This window comes from Gekko japonicus, unplaced genomic scaffold (assembly GCF_001447785.1).
Source record: "Gekko japonicus isolate JY-2015 unplaced genomic scaffold, Gekko_japonicus_V1.1 scaffold745, whole genome shotgun sequence".
Taxonomy (NCBI): Eukaryota; Metazoa; Chordata; class Lepidosauria; order Squamata; family Gekkonidae; genus Gekko; species Gekko japonicus.
Window position 1 is genome coordinate 598,784 of NW_015164690.1, and position 17,581 is coordinate 616,364.

Sequence of the window (17,581 nt, forward strand, 5' to 3'; positions counted from 1 at the left end):
GGAGACTCCTTCGTGTCGTGACGGGCAGGGTATGAATCCAATCCCTTCTCTCTTCTCCTCTGCATTAGCACATGTGTTTCTCGTGCTCAGCAGGGCAGCATTCATCCTAGGTAGTAGAGGGTTGCAGGAGTGCCACGCAGCTGGCAAGAGGTCATAGCGTCAGCAGGAGGAAGGCAGATCCCAGGACATTTGGAGGATCCAGGGCTGGGAGGATGGGCATGAAAAGTACTGGGTTCGCCGCATGGAGGACTCAGACGACGACATACTGTAGCACACGATTATTGTACTTAACACAGACAAAGACTCGCTCTAAGGGCCGACAGGGCCGACAGGAACTCATTAGCATAATAGGCCACACCCAACAGCAGGAACTCATTAGCATATTGGGCCACACCCCCGACAGCACAGCTCATTAGCACATTAGGCCACACCCCCATGTTACCAGAAGTGTGGTCATCCAGCCACACCCACCTTTTGCTTGTTATTCTGTTTACCTTGTTTGTGGTCAAAACCCAGGGCCTTTTTTTGTAGCAGGAACTCCTTTGCATGTTAGGCCACACACCCCTAATGTAGCCAATCCTAACGAGTTCCTGCTGTTGGGTGTGGCCTATTATGCTAATGAGTTCCTGCTTTGCGTGGCCAACTTGGGAGCTAGCCGGAACTCCGATCATGTCCATTCCTGCCCAAAAATAGCCCTGCATATACATATCCACCCAGCAATCCCCCCATTCCCATTGGAGGGTTTGAATGTCCCGCCAAGGTGGCTATTGGTTGGGGCTGGGGGATCCAGGATCCGAAGTTTCTATTGTTCTAGGATCCAAGCTCTTGCCTGTGCCGCGGACCCCTGGTGGCAGTCCGCATACATAACAGGGTAGACGAGGAGTGGGAGTCAGTGTGAAAGGGGGTCGGACAAGCCGGAGATACAGATCTCACGCTTAGCGAAGTGATGGGCAAAAGGCCTACATCTGAGGCCCTCGGGCTGACTATAGGCAGCATTTGGAAAGGGACGGAGATGCAGTGTGGGGTTCCAGGGTCCAAAGGATGTGTTTGGAGGAGGGGGACAGATGTTATGGTATGAGCCCATGCCGTTAGGAGGCCAAAGGGAGAAGAGCCGATCCAGATCAGATTGGTGGTGGGGGTGGTGGTAGTAGTGGAAAGTGCTGCCAAGTCGCAGCCGATTTATGGCGACCCCCTCCTGGGGTCTCCAAGGCAAGAGGCATTCAGAGGTGGTTTGCCGTGGCCTGACTCTGCATAGGAACCCTGGATGTCCCCGGTAGTCTCCCATCCAAGTGCTAACTGGGGCCGACCCTGCTGAGTTTCTGAGCTTGGACATGAGCAGGCTAGCCTGAGCCATCCAGGTCAGAATTATTGGGTTTCTACTCTGTCTCACATGCAACGGAGGGGCCGTGGCTCAGTGGCAGAGCCTCTGCTCAGCATGCAGAAGGTCCCAGGTTCAATCCCCGGCATCTCCAGTTAAAAGGACCAGGGAGCAGGAGGTGATGGGAAAGACCTCTGCCTGAGACCCTGGAGAGCCAGGAAGTGGGGCTGCGGCTCAGTGGTGTAGCCTCTGCTTGGGATGCAGAAGGCCCCAGGTTCGATCCCCGGCATCTCCACTTAAAAGGACCAGGCAGGAGGGGATGGGAAAGACCTCCGCCTGAGACCCTGGAGAGCCATGAAGTGGGGCTGTGGCTCAGTGGAAGAGCCTCTGCTTGCCATGCAGAAGGTCCCAGGTTCAATCCCCAGCTGCTCCAGTTAAAAGGACCAGGCAGGAGGTGATGGGAAAGACCTCTGCCTGAGACCCTGGAGAGCCATGAAGTGGGGTTGTGGCTCAGTGGCAGAGCCTCTGCTTGGGATGCACAAGGCCCCAGGTTCAATCCCCGGCATCTCCAGTTAAAAGGACCAGGCAGGAGGGGATGGGAAAGACCTCCGCCTGAGACCCTGGAGAGCCATGAAGTGGGGTTGTGGCTCAGTGGAAGAGCCTCTCCTTGGCATGCAGAAGGTCCCAGGTTCAATCCCCAGCTGCTCCAGTGAAAAGGACCAGGCAGGAGGGGATGGGAAAGACCTCTGCCTGAGACCCTGGAGAGCCATGAAGTGGGGCTGTAGCTCAGTGGCAGAGCCTCTCCTTGGCATGCAGAAGGCCCCAGGTTCGATCCCCGGCATCTCCAGTTAAAAGGACCAGGCAGAAGGTGATGGGAAAGACCTCCGCCTGAGACCCTGGAGAGCCGCTGCCAGTCTGCGTAGACCTTAATGGACCAAGTGTTTGATTCGGTATAAAGCAGTTTCATATGTTCAACCCCTTGCTGGTGTGCATGCCAGGCCATGCCGCATGCGGAGAAGAGCATGCTGTGTGCGCCTTGTGCACAGGCCCCTCACCTAAGTCGGGTGTCCCGAGGTGCATGCGCTGGAGTCTGTGGGGCTGCAAGGAGCGAGCGTGGGCACCTCTGCTGTGGCCGAGCCATTGCATACCACAGACACACATGGGTTTGTTGTGTGTGCCATCTCCAGCAACGTTCTTCACTGTGCTCCCCCCCCTCCTGCCGCGGCTTCCTCCCAGCTGCTTCCTGCCACATTCACTGTACTTGCTTTTCGAGCGCCAAGGGACTCCCCCAGGCCTGCCCCTGGTTTGGAGGCCCTTCCTCGTCCCGCCACCCGCGCTTCCCTCTGCGAGACGACAAGGTTCCTCTGTCAGCAGCAGGTGCGAGCCTCCAATGTCCTTTTTCCTCCGCCAGGAGCGGCACAGCCATGGTGAATTCCGGCTTGTGGGCGCCAGGTAAGTGACAACAGGGGACCCACGCCTCCAAGCGGGGACTCGCCATTCTCCTTTCCGCCTTTCACTTCTCTCTTTCCAGTTCTCTCTGTCCTCTTGGTCCTCTCCACCAAGGCTCCCTCTATGCCGTGGAGTCCTGTGAGCAAAAATTCTACTTTGCGAGCTACCGGCATTCAAGTTGTGAGCGAGCGATTTGGCTGCCGCAGGAATGAGTTTGCTCTGCGGCCATCCTTCCTGAGCGCAGACAAAAAACGTGTGAGCCGGAGGCTAAAAAACGGGGAGCTCGCTCACGTGAACTCAGCTCGGAGGGAACACTGTTCACGTCTTCTGGGACAGATCGATTTCTTGCCCGAGACCCTACTTATCTGGTGTGGTGGAGGCCGCGTTGAGCATGATGTGCATGCCCATCCTGCTGTTGCCACTGTTTTGAAGATTTACATGCGTCATGAACGTACAGGACTCCTTTGACTAGAGAGAGCGGTGGGGGGGGGGAAAGAATGCAGGTGTGTTCCCAGGCAGATCTGCCCCCCCCATCCCGTTGCTGCCTCCAGTCCTGTGGTGGTGTGAAGTTCAAAGGTGAAGGCAGAGAACAGGTCAGGCACAGAGAGACCGGCAGGCCTTGGGGCGAGGGGTGGAGAGGTGCAGGAGAAGACGGTTGGTACCTGGGACCGGATTTAAGTACGCATCTGAGAAAAATTTTTTGGCAGGGCCCCTGGGCTGGGCAAATGCCCAACAGGCGTAAATTCACCAGGAAAGCTTCGGCCAGCCTAGAGACTTTGGGATGTGTGTGGGGGGGGGAAGCTGTACCTGTCGGATCTCTGCATGCCGCGCAGCTGCTGTAGTCGCGGAGGAGGTGGCAACCACGGCAGGAGAGCTGGCTTTTTTGCGCGGTCCCTGTTATCGCACCTTTAACATCGCTCAATCATTAGTGGGTGACTGCGAAGGGCGTCATCTACTGATTTTTGACAGAGAGGGCCACTGCCCAAAGGCGCAGGAGCGGGCCAGGCTGTGATTAGTTGGCAATCCTGGGTGTCCCCATCAGGGGCTGTCATGAAGGCGAGGGGATTTTGGCGAGTGCTGCTTCTCATGGGAGGGTGACCTGCACCTTCTGAAATGCACACACACACACCGTCTGTGCAGGCGGCGTTAAGGGCAAAGGAGGCCGCCGAGCCCTCCTTGCGGAGTTGGCCCTCCGCCCTTTTTCCTACGGAGGGCACCACAGAAAGCCCCGGGGGGGGGGGGGGGGAGGATCCGGCCGGCTGCCAGGAGGTAGGAGGAGTCCTGCTGGGAGCTGCCGGCCAGGCTGGTTTCTGCGCGTCTGTTTTTAGCTGGTGTTTCAGTAAATTGGCGTCTGTTTTTAAATCAGCTAAAAATGTGAAAGGGAAGCAGAAGTGAAAGCCACCAAAGGGTGACCAGCAGTTTGGAGGCTGGGGCGGGGCGGCTGGGAAAGACTCTGCTGCAGTTGCCGGACAGAGACCCAAAGAGCTTTTTCTGAATCGTGCGGGGGGGGGGGGAAGCCTCTGCGGCTTGACCAGCCGCCGTGGTTCCATGATGGGTAAAGCCAAACTTGGGGAAATCCTGCCCTACGCTGCAAAATCTGAGACCCTCTCTGGGTCTGGAGTTAACCACCTTTTCCGGCTGGAACAGCCGCCCGGGTCGCAGACATCCGGCCAGTGGAAATTCTCTTAGTGGGTAGTAGCAGGGCAAACTTCACCTGCTGAATTTCTGCCTGTTGGGCTACTGCTAATGGCTTGGAGCTGAGGAGAAAGCTTCCTGTAAGTCACTCTGAACCTGCACTTACTGGAAGCGCTTGGGAGAAAGCAGGCTCCGTTGTGAAGAATAAGGGTGCCATTCTGTGGCCTGGAGAGCCTATCCTTTTAATCTTCCCCATGCTTCGGGCTGCCAACCTCCAGGTGGGGCCTGGAGATCTCCTGGAATTGCAACCGATCCCCAGGCTGCAGAGATCAGTCCCTCTAGAGAAGATGGCAGACTCTTATACCCCTCTGAGGTCCCTGCCGTCCCAGATTCCATCCCCAAATCTCCAGGGATGTCCCAAACAGAGCTGGCAACCCTGGGTTTCACCGTCTTCCCCATTCCTTCCCAGGTTCAGTCCCTCTGACCCATTTGTTAAAACAAAGTGAGACTTTTTGCCCACTGGCAGATGAAGGAGGAAAGTGAAGAGCATGTCTGGAAGAGGAAGAGGATTGGCTAGTTTGGTGTAGTGGTTAAGTGCGTGGACTCTAATCTGGGAGAACCGGGTTTAATTCCCCACTCTTCCACATGCAGCTGCTGGTGTGACCTTGGGTCAGTCACAAGTTCTCTCAGAGCTGTTCTCTCAAGGGCAGTTCTTGAGAGAGAACTCTCTCAGCCCCACCTACGTCACAGGGTATCGGTTGCGGGAAGGGAAAGGAGATCGTAAGCCGCTCTGAGACTCCTTCGGGTAGTGAAGGGCAGGGTATAAATCCAACCTCTTCTCTTCTTCTTCTCTGTGTGGTAGCCGACCTCTTCCCACTGTAGTGGTAATGGTTCAAGTATCACTAAGCTCTCTGGGAGCCAACCTAGCAGCTCTGACTAAGTCAATGTCCCATATACGAATAATTCTTGTAATGCACACTATATTTTGACAGCCGCCGACACGCTATTGCACCGTGCTTGCTGCAAGTACCGACACATAACACCACACGTTACGACCACTGGCACTTCTGTTTCATATTGGAGTCTGTGCGTCATATAGCGTAGGGGTTAGTGTTATGTAAGGGTTGCAGTGTCCAACCAGGATCCAGAAGTCCCAGGTTCAAATCCCCATTCTGCCAGGGAAGCCCGCTGGGTGGCCTCGGGCGTAGCGCCAGTGTTCCCTCTGAGCTGAGTTAGTGTGAGCCAGTTCTCAGTTTTTTAGCCTCCGGCTCACACATTTTTGTATTTGCTCTGGAAGGATGGCTCCAGAGCAAACTGATTTATGCAGTAAAAATCACCTGCTCACAACTGTCATGCCAGTATCTCACCAAGTAGAATTTTTGCTCACAAGGTTCCACAGCTCAGAGGGCGCATTGCCCGGCGCTATTTCTCGTCCTAACCTACCTCATACGGGTGTTTTTGTTGCGAGGATAAAACGAAGACAGGGAGAACAGTGTTGTGAATTGCCTTGTGTTCCCTGTTGGGGAAAATAAGCCCTGCTGTGGACGAGGCCCTGGGAGCTAGTGCAACGAGCAGAAATCCAGCCAGGGAAACTATTCCTAGAGCGCTGATGCAGTTACGGGGATAGATTCCTCTCTAGTTCTATTTTTGCTTGCAGTTGTGTAGAACGCGGACATAATTCTTACCAGAAGGCATCAGATAGGAACCAGTATTCCCTCTAAGCTGAGTTAGTGTGACCTAGTTCACAGTTTTTTAGCCTCCGGTGCACACATTTTTGTCTCTGCTCAGGAAGGAGGGCTCCAGAGCAATGTTCCCTCTAAGCTGAGTTAGTGTGAGTTAGCTCACATTTTTCTAGCCTCCAGCTCACACATTTTTGTCTCAGCTCAGGAAGGAGGGCTCCAGAGCAAACTAATTGATACAGTAGCCAAATCGCTGGCTCACAACTTTAATGTCAGGAGCTCACAAAGCAGAATTTTTGCTCACAAGACTCCACAGCTTAGAGGGAACATTGCTCCAGAGCAAACTGATTTATGCAGCAGCCCAAATCGCTCGCTCACAGCTTTAATGCCAGTAGCTCACAAATTAGAATTTTTCCTCACAAGACTCCACAGCTTAGAGGGAGCACCGGATGAGACAATTTAAGACTGTTCCATCTTTCTTTTTTTTTGATGGGGCGCATGTGTCTTTAGCATATCTTAGAACTGATCCTTGTCTGATGTTTCCTCTGGGTTTTAAGAACTGCATCACAGACAGAAATCCAGCAGACAGGGGGTTTCCTGTCAGGGCTTCTCCCTGCCAGGAAAAGTGGAGGCTTTGCCTGTTGAGTTTCTGCCTGTCGCCCATCTGTTAAAGGCACAGAAGACTGTGGGCGTGGGGGGAGCGGTGATTTTAAATATGGTTGGGTTGGCAAAACCGAATCCCCCCCTTTTTGACTGTCCAGTCTTTGGAAATAAACGAAAAAAGACCATCAATCGGAATGGGTATTTGATTGGAAATGGCATCACCGATATTTAGAAGGGGTGCCCTCAAGACCAGGGGTCATTTCGTAGAAAAAGAGCTAAGGGAACTCATTAGCATAACTCATTAGCATATGCCACACCCCCTGACATCAGGGGCCCGGCGGTGGACCTGCAAGGCCGGCGGGAGTGTGAGGAAGCCCCGCCAAGGCCCTCCCTGGCCCCAGGCAGGCAGGGGTGGGGAGAGGCGGGGAGGGAGCAACCTACCCTCCCCCTTCTCCTGCCTCCTCCTGGCTGAATGAGGGCTGGAAGGAGGGTGGACAGAAGCAGGGGGCGGGGCTTCATCATGAGCCACGCCCCCCTGCACCTCACCCGGGGGAACTGCGATCCCCCGCGATCCCCCCCGAAATGACCTCTGCTCAAGACTATAAGGGATGTGTGTCAGCGTGTCTTGTCTGAAAACACCCCTCCTACTCTTTCTCAGAGCCAACTTGTTTTGCTGTCTGTCTGACTGTCCCTCTCACACACAGAGGATCTTTGCAAGCGTATCTCGAGAAGCCCACGGGGGAAAATAGGAACACGTTCGTAGCACCTGTATTCTGATGTCAAGGCCTGAAGGCCTTCCATTAAAACTTGGTCAAAGCCTCTACTCCGGCTCCCAAATTCTTTTACTTTGCAATCCCCTTTCCCTGCATTGTTTTTAAAAACGGACCTGTCAGGTTAAGGATACTCTCGGAAAACATAATTGCGCCAGCCTTTCCAAATGAGCCTTGCTGGCACGGGAAACAGAACACCGTGACGCCCTAACACGCGTGGTTGCGCATTTCTGTGTGCACGCGGCCTAGAAACAAGACGCGATTACTCCTCCACTCAGAGATTTACCTGCTAGAGACAGTAGTGAGTCAGGTTGCCGACCTTCAGGTGGGGCTTGGAGATCTCCTGGTTTTACAACTGATCTCCCGACTACAGAGTTAAGAACGTAAGAGAAGCCATGTTGGATCAGGCCAATGGCCCATCCACTCCAACACTCTGTGTCACACAGTGGCCAAAACCCAGGGGCCATCAGGAGGTCCACCAGCAGGGCCAGAACTCCAGAAGCCCTCCCACTGTGCCCCCCCAAGCACCAAGAAGACGCATCACTGCCCCAGAGTGTTCCATCTATACCATGTGGCTAATAGCCACTGATGGACCTCTTCTCTTAAGAACATAAGAGAAGCCATGTTGGATCAGACCAGTGGCTTATCCAGTCCAACTCTTTGTGTCACGCAGTGTCCCAAACCCAGGGGCCATCAGGAGGCCCACCAGCTGGGCCAGAGCTCCAGAAACCCTCCCACTGTGCCCCCCAAGCACCAAGAAGACAGAGCATCACTGCCCCAGACAGAGTGTTCCATCTGTTCTTTGTGTCTAATAGCCACTGATGGACCTCTTCTCTTAAGAACATAAGAGAAACCATGTTGGATCAGACCAGTGGCTTATCCAGTCCAACACTCTGTGTCACGCAGTGTCCCAAACCCAGGGGCCATAAGGAGGCCCACCAGCTGGGCCAGAACTCCAGAAGCCCTCCCACTGTGCCCCCCCAAGCACCAAGAAGACAGAGCATCACTCCCCCAGACAGAGTGTTCCATCTAGCCACTGATGGACCTCTTCTCTTAAGAACATAAGAGAAGCCATGTTGGATCAGACCAGTGGCCCATGCAGTGGCCAAAACCCAGATGCCATCAGGAAGTCCACCAGTGGGGCCAGAACTCCAAAAGCCCTCCCACTGTTGCCTCCCCCCAAATAACCAGGAATACAGAGCATCACTGCTCCAGACATAAGAACATAAGAGAAGCCATGTTGGATCAGGCCAATGGCCCCTCCAGTCCAACACTCTGTGTCACACAGTGGCCAAAACCCAGGGGCCATAAGGAGGCCCACCAGCTGGGCCAGAACTCCAGAAGCCCTCCCACTGTGCCCCCCCAAGCACCAAGAAGACAGAGCATCACTCCCCCAGACAGAGTGTTCCATCTATTCCTTGTGGCTAATAGCCACTGATGGACCTCTGCTCCATATGTTTTTCTAATCCCCTCTCTATCCAATCCCCCTGTTTATCCAGTTCCACTGGAGAAAATGGCTGGACTCTGGCATTGTACCCTGATGAGGTTTCTCCCCTCCCCAAACCCTGTTCCACCCCAAAAATCTCCAAGCATTTCCCAACCCAGAGGTCCTGACTCTACTGGTGAGGAAGGGGGACACTGAAAGAACCAGAACTGCATTCAAGTTTATTAGCAACTCAGAAACCAACAAGATTTTGTGATGCTCATCTTCTGGGGTCCCTGGGGGTGTGCTGGGGAGGTATTTGTGAGTTTCCTGCACTGAGCAGGGGGTTGGACTAGATGACCCTGGAGGTCCCTTCCAACTCTATGATTCAAAGCAAGGAGCTTTGACTCTCAGAACCTTTCCCCCCTAAATCTAGTTGGTCTCGCACTCTACGGTGCTATTGGACTCGAATGTAGATTTATCCCCCGCCCTTCACTCAGAGTGGCTTACAGGCTCCTTTCCCTTCCCCTCCCCACGACAGACACCCTGTGAGGTAGGTGGGGCTGAGCGAGCTCTTTCCAGAACTGTCCTTGAGAGAACAGCTCCGACAGAACTGTGGCTTGCCCGAGGTCATCCAGCAGCTGCAAGTGGAGAAGTGGGGAATCGAACCCAGTTCTCCCAGATTAGAGTCTGTGCATTTAACCACTACACCAAATGTAGCTCTTCTGCTGGCGACCAACATGGCTACGCTCCCGAAACTGAACTAACAACAATCCTAGTTCTAGGTTATAGCGCAAAAAAGCTCTGGGTGAGCAGCACATTCTTTACTGTCAAGATTTCCCATTTTGGAACAGACAGAAGGAGCAGGCTGGCGAACAGGAGTGCCTTAAATTTATCTCCTAAATTCAGGCAAAGACTGCACAGTGGTTCCCGTCCTCTCTCCTGAAAAGGGATTCTAAATCCCACAGGTTCAGAGAGTAATTAGAGACAATTGCTGGGATTCGTTAATGCCCGTGGAGTGTAATTGCTTGATCGCCTCTTTCCCCCAAAGAGCCGGGTGTATCTGGAAAGCAGCGTCATCCGAAGGGGGGACTCTGCATCAGGTCCCAAGGAATTGTCCTTTCTCTTTTTAAGCGTTTAAAAAATTATAATATCCGGCCTGACGAATAGTTCTAATGAACTCGAGAGCTCACACGCTGTTTTGTGGCATTTGGTTGGCCTCTCATGAAAAGTTTTACAGAGGTGGGGTTCTGATTTACGGAACAGCAGGCAATTCTGTGCAAACGGCTGGTTGGCTTTTGGAAACCAAAGGAGAAGGTCGTTGCAGAGCTAGATTCAAGTCAGAGCCAGACAAGATTTCCGGGGTATACGTTTTCAAGACTCACACAAGAAGGAGGAGGAGCAGCAGCAGCAGCAGGAAGGGCTGAGAGAGCTCTTTCCAGAACTGTCCTTGAGAGAACAGCTCTGACAGAACTATGAACACATGCGGCTGTCTTATACTGAATCAGACCCTGGATCGGTATTGTCTACTCAGACTGGCACCGGCTCTTCGAGTTCTCAGGCTGAGGTTTTTCACATCACCTACTGCTAGATCTTTTAACTGGAGGCTCTTCCACTGAGCTACAGCCCCACTTCATGGCTCTCCAGGGTCTCATGTGGAGGTCTTTCCCATCACCTACTACCTGATCCTTTTAACTGGAGATGCCGGGGATCGAACCTGGGCCCTTCTGCATGCCGAGCAGAGGCTCTGCCACTGAGCTACAGCCCCACTTCACGGCTCTCCAGGGACTCAGGCTGAGGTCTTTCACACCACCTCCTGCCTGGTCCTTTTAACTGGAGATGCCGGGGATTGAACCTGGGACCTTCCGGTTGCCAGGCAGGTGCTGTACCACTGAGCCACGGCCCCTCCCCTGGGGGAAAGCTGCCTTCATCAGATATGAAAGAGAAGGGGCGCTGTTGCCTACAGGCAGGGACGCAAAGCCTCCATGCCACCTTTTTGAATCATGCCGAAATTTAGGAAAGGGAAGCTTTTCCCTGGCAGAGCGATGGGCTTTACCTGGTGATTTCACCTGGTCATTCCGTGAGCACCTCGGGCTGTTGGCAAAGGTACGGAAGCAGTGCCAGGGGTCAAAAGGTAGCGACTCCACCCAGAACGATTCGGTTTCTTTCTCTGAGCAGAGGACTGCTTGGAGGCTGCAAAAGGGCAGGGCAGGAAACAGAGGCAGGGCCATCCTCCAGGGACTGTCACTTATTAGTCGGGGAAAATTCATGTGCGTTTCTGTGTTGGCTGGAGGAATTAAGTGGGTGGTTGCTTCAGTCTTTCCCTCCGTATGGCTGTCACTCCAACCCCCCCTCACACACCATCAAGGTTCCTACATTCTGAAGTTTCTTACAGCAAAGAAGTGCAGCGATGGGGAAAGACGTTAGGAACGACAAAGATGGACGCTAAAGAGAAGGTGGAATTTCCCACCCTTTGGATGCCACGGAGGGTGTGTGTGTTCTTTCTGCATTAATGAAGTGTGAACAATAGTGTTGCCAGCCTCCAGGTGGGACCTGGAGATCGCCTGGGATTAGAACTGATCTCCAGGTGACAGAGGTCAGTTTCCCTGGAGAAAATGGGTCCTGTGGAAGGTGGATTCTATGGCATTATATCCCGCTGAGGTCCCACCCCTCTCTGAACCCCCCCTTCAGGCTCCATCCCCCCAAAATATCTCCAAGTATTTCCCAACTGGGAGTTGGCTACCCTAGGCAAGGAGGGAGCCGTGGGGACCCTATTTTGCTTGTGTGTGTGTCCCCCCAATCCCATACTGATGACCGTTTTACCAAATAAATAACAACAACAACAACAACAACAACAACAATAATAATAATAATAATGCTTTCGATTTATTAATTGCTTTCCCCACAAGTGGGCTCAAAGTGATTTACAGTTACTCTTTAGACAGGGGACTAACAATGTTTCATAGGGGATAGGGAAGACAACATATAATTCATTTAAATTGCACGCGCCGTAACTGCCCGGTGGAAAAGAGAAGAGATTGGATTTATTCTCCACCCTTCAGTACCCGAAGGCGTCTCAAAGCGGTTTACAATCTCCTTTCCCTTCCCCTCCCCGCAACAGACACTCTGTGAGGTAGGTGGGGCTGAGAGAGCTCTTTCGAGGACTGCTCCTGAGAGAACAGCTCTGAGAGAACTTGTGACTGACCCAAGGTCACACCAGCAGCTGCATGTGGAAGAGTGGGAATCAGACCCGGTTCCCCGCCTGTGGTGTGTTCGAAAGCCTCATTTCATTTTGGCAGAATGATACAGATGACGAAGCTACTGGGGGCAGGGAGAATATATTCATATCTCCGGATAACTTGGTCCACCCCTATTGGCCTGTGCACCAATTTTGCCCAGTGATGAGGGGATTTCACCACTCTGATTGGGCAAAGGATTGGGCAGAAATCCTCCCCATCCCTTAACAGGAAGATAATGAATGTCCTACTTAGGGCTGCCAGCCTCCAGGTGGGGCCTGGAGATCTCCAGCCTACAGAGGTCGCTTCCCTTGGAGCAAATGGCTGCTTTGGAGGGTGGATTCTGTGGCATTATACCCTGCTGAAGTCCCTCCCTTCCCTTCCCCTCCCCAGATTCCACCCCCATATCTCCAGGCATTTCCCAACCTGGAGTTAACAACCCTGATAGGGTTGCCAGCTCCAGACTGGAAAACTCTTAGAGATTTGGGGGTGGAGCCTGGGGAGGACAGGGACCTCAGTGGGGTACAATGCCATAGAGTCCAGCCTGCAAAGCATCCATCCAAGTTTGGCAACTGTTTCTGCACTACTCTCAGTAAAAAGTCATATTCAGCCAAAGCAAGGAGGGAGCCGTGGGTACCCTGTTTTGCTTGTGCGTGTGTGTCCCCCTTTCCCAATCACATGCTCGCGTCTAATTCACTAGGGCTCCATCTCCCTTATAGGAGGGTGACTCATTAGGTTAATGCAAATCAGAGAGCAGCAGCTGGCAATGAAGTGCTGGGCTTGGGGGAGAGGAAGGCCGCTTCTTAGAGGAAGGCAATCCAAGGTCCCACTCCCCATCCTACATCTGGGCTGGCCCAGGTAGGAATCGGAGGGCCTTCTTGGGCAGGACCAGAGAAAGCAAAGTCCTTCCTTTTTCCAATGAGAAAGGAGAGAACTGGGTGGTGGCGGGGGGTGGTGGGGGTGCCATGGAAACCTGCTTGCTAAAGCTTTCCGTGGGGTGGGGGGGGGAGGAAGGGTTTTGCCTCAATCACTTTCAGTAAATATATTATGTCGGCTCGGTCATGCCTGGGTAGCTCCGTTCGTGTTGTGCAGATCTGGCTTGTTAATATTAGTAACCTTGCTCGAGTACACTCACAAAAGTACTTTACTAATTGAGTGGAGTGTGTGTGTGTCAAAGAGACCCCAAAGTAAAGGCACAGATATAACCTCCTGGAGGTTTTTTGCCATCTTCTGGGCGTAGAACAGCTGTCACTGGGGCTGTGGGGGGGATGTTTTTGTGAATTTCCTGCACTGTGCAGGGGGTTGGACTAGATGACCCTGGAGGTCCCGTCCAACTCTATGATTCTATAAGGAAGGGTGGGGGGAACAGAACAACCTTGTGAGTTTAATAGAACATGACACCAGCTGCAATGAAAAAAGATCGCTACTTTGTGAAGTATTTCCCTTTGGCAGAACAGGAACAGAACTGCAGCAAAAGAAATCCCCATTTGCCCTGAAAATCGCTGGGTGGCCTCGGACTGGTCTCTTTCAGTCAGCCTATCCTACCTCACAGGGTTGTTGCGAGGGGGGAAATGAAAGAGAGGAGAGAGCCATGTATAAGCCACCCTAAGCTCCTTTTTTATTTTCTTTATCTACTTCATCTATACCCCACCTTTCTCCCCGATGGGGACCCAAAGCCGCTTACGGCATTCTCCTGTCCTCAATTTTACCCTCCCCACAACCCTGTGAGGTAGGTGAGGCTGAGAGCATGTGACTGGCCCCAGGTCACTTAGCAAGCTTCCATGACAGAGTGGGGATTCAAACCTGGGTCTCCCAAATCCTAGTCCACCACTTTAACCACCACACCACACCGACTCCTTGGAGAAAGGGCAGAGTGAAGAAGAAGAAGAGATTGGATTTATACCCCGCCCTTCACTTGGAGTCTCAGAGCGGTTTACAAACTCCTTTCCCTTCCCCTCCCCACAACAGACACCCTGTGAGGTAGGTGGGGCTGAGAGAGCTCTGACAGAACTGTCCTTGAGAGAACAGCTCTGACAGAACGATGGCTTGCCCAAGGTCATCCAGCAGCTGCAAGCGGAGGAGTGGGGAATCAAACCCGGTTCTCCCAGATTAGAGTCCGCACACTTAACCACTGCAACCAGTGAACCACTAAGGAACCAAATACAACTGTTAAACCGTGCAGAAAATATAAGAAAATACATTTTTGTCAGTTTGGCTATGTGCACCCTACTTTCCTATTCAATGGAATTGGGGTTAAAAAGGACCCCCACACCATCAGAGTGTACAATAACATTTATTCCCCCCCCCCAAAAAAAAAAATGATAGGGAAAACCATAGGTCATTTGGTCTCATTTGAGAAATACGTGGAGTGCATGCTCATAGAAGATGGCAAGCAAAGATTTATACACTTCCCCCGCGCTTTTCCAGGTCAGTTTGACCAAGGGTTGCCAGACCCCCCCTGGCCATAAGGGGGCAGGGTTGCCAGATCCAGGTAGGAAAACTGGATATTTGGGGATGGAGACCGGGGAAGACGGGGACCTCAGTGGGGCACAAGGCCATAGAGTCCACCCTCCAAAGCATCCCTTTTCTCCAGGGAAACTGATCTCTGTAGTCTGGAGATGAGCTGTAATCCCGGGGGATCCCCAGGTCCCACCTGGAGGCTGGCATCCCTAAATGAGAAACAGAAAGGCTGTACATATTATATCACGAGGTGGGATTCATTGAGTTTGACCTCACTTCTCAGTCTGGAGTTTTTAGGAATCTGCGATTCCAGCTTCCACACAACCCTCATTGTGCAGGGCTATTTTTGGGAAGGAACGCACAGGAACGGAGTTCCGGCTGGCTCCCGAGTTGGCCACGCCCAGCAGGAACTCATTAGCATAATAGGCCACACCCAACAGCAGAAACTCATTAGGATTGGCTACATTAGGGGTGTGTGGCCTAACATGCAAAGGGTTCCTGCTACAAAAAAAGGCCCTGGGTTTTGACAACAAACAAAGTAAATAGAATAAGAAGCAAAAGGTGGGTGTGGCTGGATGACCACACTTCTGGTAACGTGGGGTGTGTGGCCTAATATGCTAATAAGCTGCTATCTCAGGGTGTGGCCTAATATGCTAATGAGATTCTGCTGTTGGGTGTGGCCTATTATGCTAATGAGTTCCTGCTGGGCTTTTTCTACAAAAAGAGCCTTGACTGTAGGTATTACCTACCACCCCTACTGCAGAATTGTTGCTGGGCAGACCATGAAAGAATAAAATGTCTTTTTTTTTGAGGGGGGGAGTGCTCGGATCTGAATTTGGAGGCCGGGTGCGGGTTTCTGGAAAGGATGTTTCTCTCGGGCCTCAGTGACTGGTGGCGACCAGCGCTTTCCCTTGTCTTGTCTTTCCCCTGTGGGATGTGGCTTGGCTCTTTTCCAGCACCAGAGCTGAGGCAGTTCCTGGGGCCCAGATTCAGGAGAGGCCTGTTCTCTGAGAGCCGGAGCGGCCATCTTGGTGTGGAGCCAAACATTGGTTGACGTCTGCGGAAAGCTCTGAGGTGTTTTTTGCCCAGGATACCCAGGGGGGGCTCCCAGACCTCAAACCAGCCCCTATCCCTGGGTCACCTGGAACTCTCTCCGACCCACAGACTGACGCCTGATAACTGGGCGCCTTTTGGGGTGGTCTCCTCTGTCTGCCAGAGCTGTCGATGGGGTCACCGTTAGGTGCGTTGATCCGTCGGGGCATGGAGGGCCTTGAAGCAAAGGGCTGGGATTGATATCGGCCAAAGGCTTCATGACTTCCACCCCCCCACCCCCCCAGTTTTTCATTTGGGGAAGCCTGGTGGTATAGGACTCCGTTTCCTTGGTTTCACTTTTTGGTTCGACCGACTAGGGGAAAAGTTGAGTCTGCCCCAGAAGCACAGGGCCTTTCCAGACTACCCTCCTCCCAACCCCCTCCCCAGTTTTCTTTTCCTTTTTAAAAAAAATTATTGAAGCTTATATACATAATCTTACATTAAATCACTGTACAATCATTTTACCCCCCTCCCCCATTCCCTCCTTATAGTATCTTCATATTTTTAACCATGTGCACAGATTCTTCGTTCGTATTTGGATATTTGGATTGGCTTCCCCCCTTTCCGCCCATTCCTTATATCCCACCCATTTATTTCTAATCTTTTGACATTTCTCCTCCCATGTCTCTTCAGTAATTATCTGTGCAAATATATCTGATTGTACGCATTCAAAGACATAATTATTCCAACTTTCCATTGTCCATTTGTGCCTATCCCTCCATCCCAACCCAGTTTTCTTTTCCTGAAAGTTATTCTAGCCCAGTTGTAGTTTTAGTGCTTCAAAGTCCTATGTACTTGGGGGGGGTGGGGAAATTATTAATTAATTAATTCAAACATTAATTAACTGCCTTTCTTCCTTACGGAGCGGCAAGTGGCATGCAGTGTTGATAGAATAGTGTCGATGTGTGCATGTTAAGTGCCGTGAATTCACTTCCGACCTATGGCGGCCGTATGAATTATTGACCTCCAAAACGTCCTATCATGAATAGCCTTGCTTAGGTCTTGCAGACTGGGGGGCGGGGCTTCCTCGATGCAGTCAATCCATCTCACGTTGGGTCTCCCTCTTTTCCCGCCGCCTTCAACTTTCCCTAGCATTGTCGTCTTTTCCAGTGTCTTCTCACAATGTGACCAAAGTACAATAGCCTCAGTTTAGTCATTTTAGCTTCTAGAGAGAGTTCCGGCTTGATTTGTCCTAGAACCCTCTGATTTGTCTTTTTGGCAGTCCACGTATCTGTAAAGCTCTCCTCCAGCACCACATAGGGTACATAAAAATACATAGAACCAGAATTTAAATCACAATTTAGGACTGCTTTAATCAGTTGCAGAGCCAGTTTGGTGTAGTGGTTAAGAGCGGTGGACTCTAATCTGCTGGGTTTGATTCCCCATTCCTCCACATGTAACCAGCTGGGTGACCATGGGTCAGTCACAAGTTCTTTCAGAGCTGTTCTCTCACGAGCAGTTCTTGAAAGAGAACGCAATGAGAAATTGCTCACCCTGTACGCACAGGGTTGCAGAAAACGAATTGCCATACCTCCTCCTCTCCCTTGTCCTTTAAAAAAAACCATTTACTCTCCATCCTATCTGCCCATCTGTCCGTCTCTCACCCGTTCGGTTTAAGGCAGTCGTCATTGAATTTGTGCTGAAATAGGATAGGTAGAGAAGCCGTAGGTGCTCCTGCCAGTGGATGGAGGAAAGCTGAACCACGGAGTCAGGGATCTTGGTGTAGTGGTTAAAAGTGGTGAACTTTAATCTGGAGAACCAAGTTTGATTCCCCACTTCTCCACATGCAGCCGGCTGGGTGACCTTGGGTCAGTCACAGTTCTCTCAGAACTCTCTCAGCTCCACCTACCTCGCAAGGTGTCTGTTGTGGGGAGAGGAAGGGAAGGCAATTGTAAGCTGCTCTGAGACTCCTTCGG

At 52.1% G+C, this 17,581-nt stretch overlaps 1 protein-coding gene and 1 non-coding gene across 2 annotated transcripts in view; both read left to right on the forward strand.

Moving 5' to 3' along the window:
* Positions 1-1,679: 1,679 nt before the first annotated feature.
* TRNAG-GCC lies at positions 1,680-1,751 on the forward strand. Its single transcript has one exon. It is a non-coding gene; the product is annotated as a tRNA-Gly (tRNA).
* Positions 1,752-2,742: 991 nt separating this feature from the next.
* Positions 2,743-17,581, forward strand: part of POU2F2 (POU class 2 homeobox 2) — a 50,919-nt gene continuing 36,080 nt past the window's right edge. The window contains exon 1 of the mRNA XM_015409383.1: positions 2,743-2,770. Within this exon, the coding sequence (XP_015264869.1) occupies positions 2,743-2,770 (28 nt within the window). The remainder of the gene's footprint in view (positions 2,771-17,581) is intronic.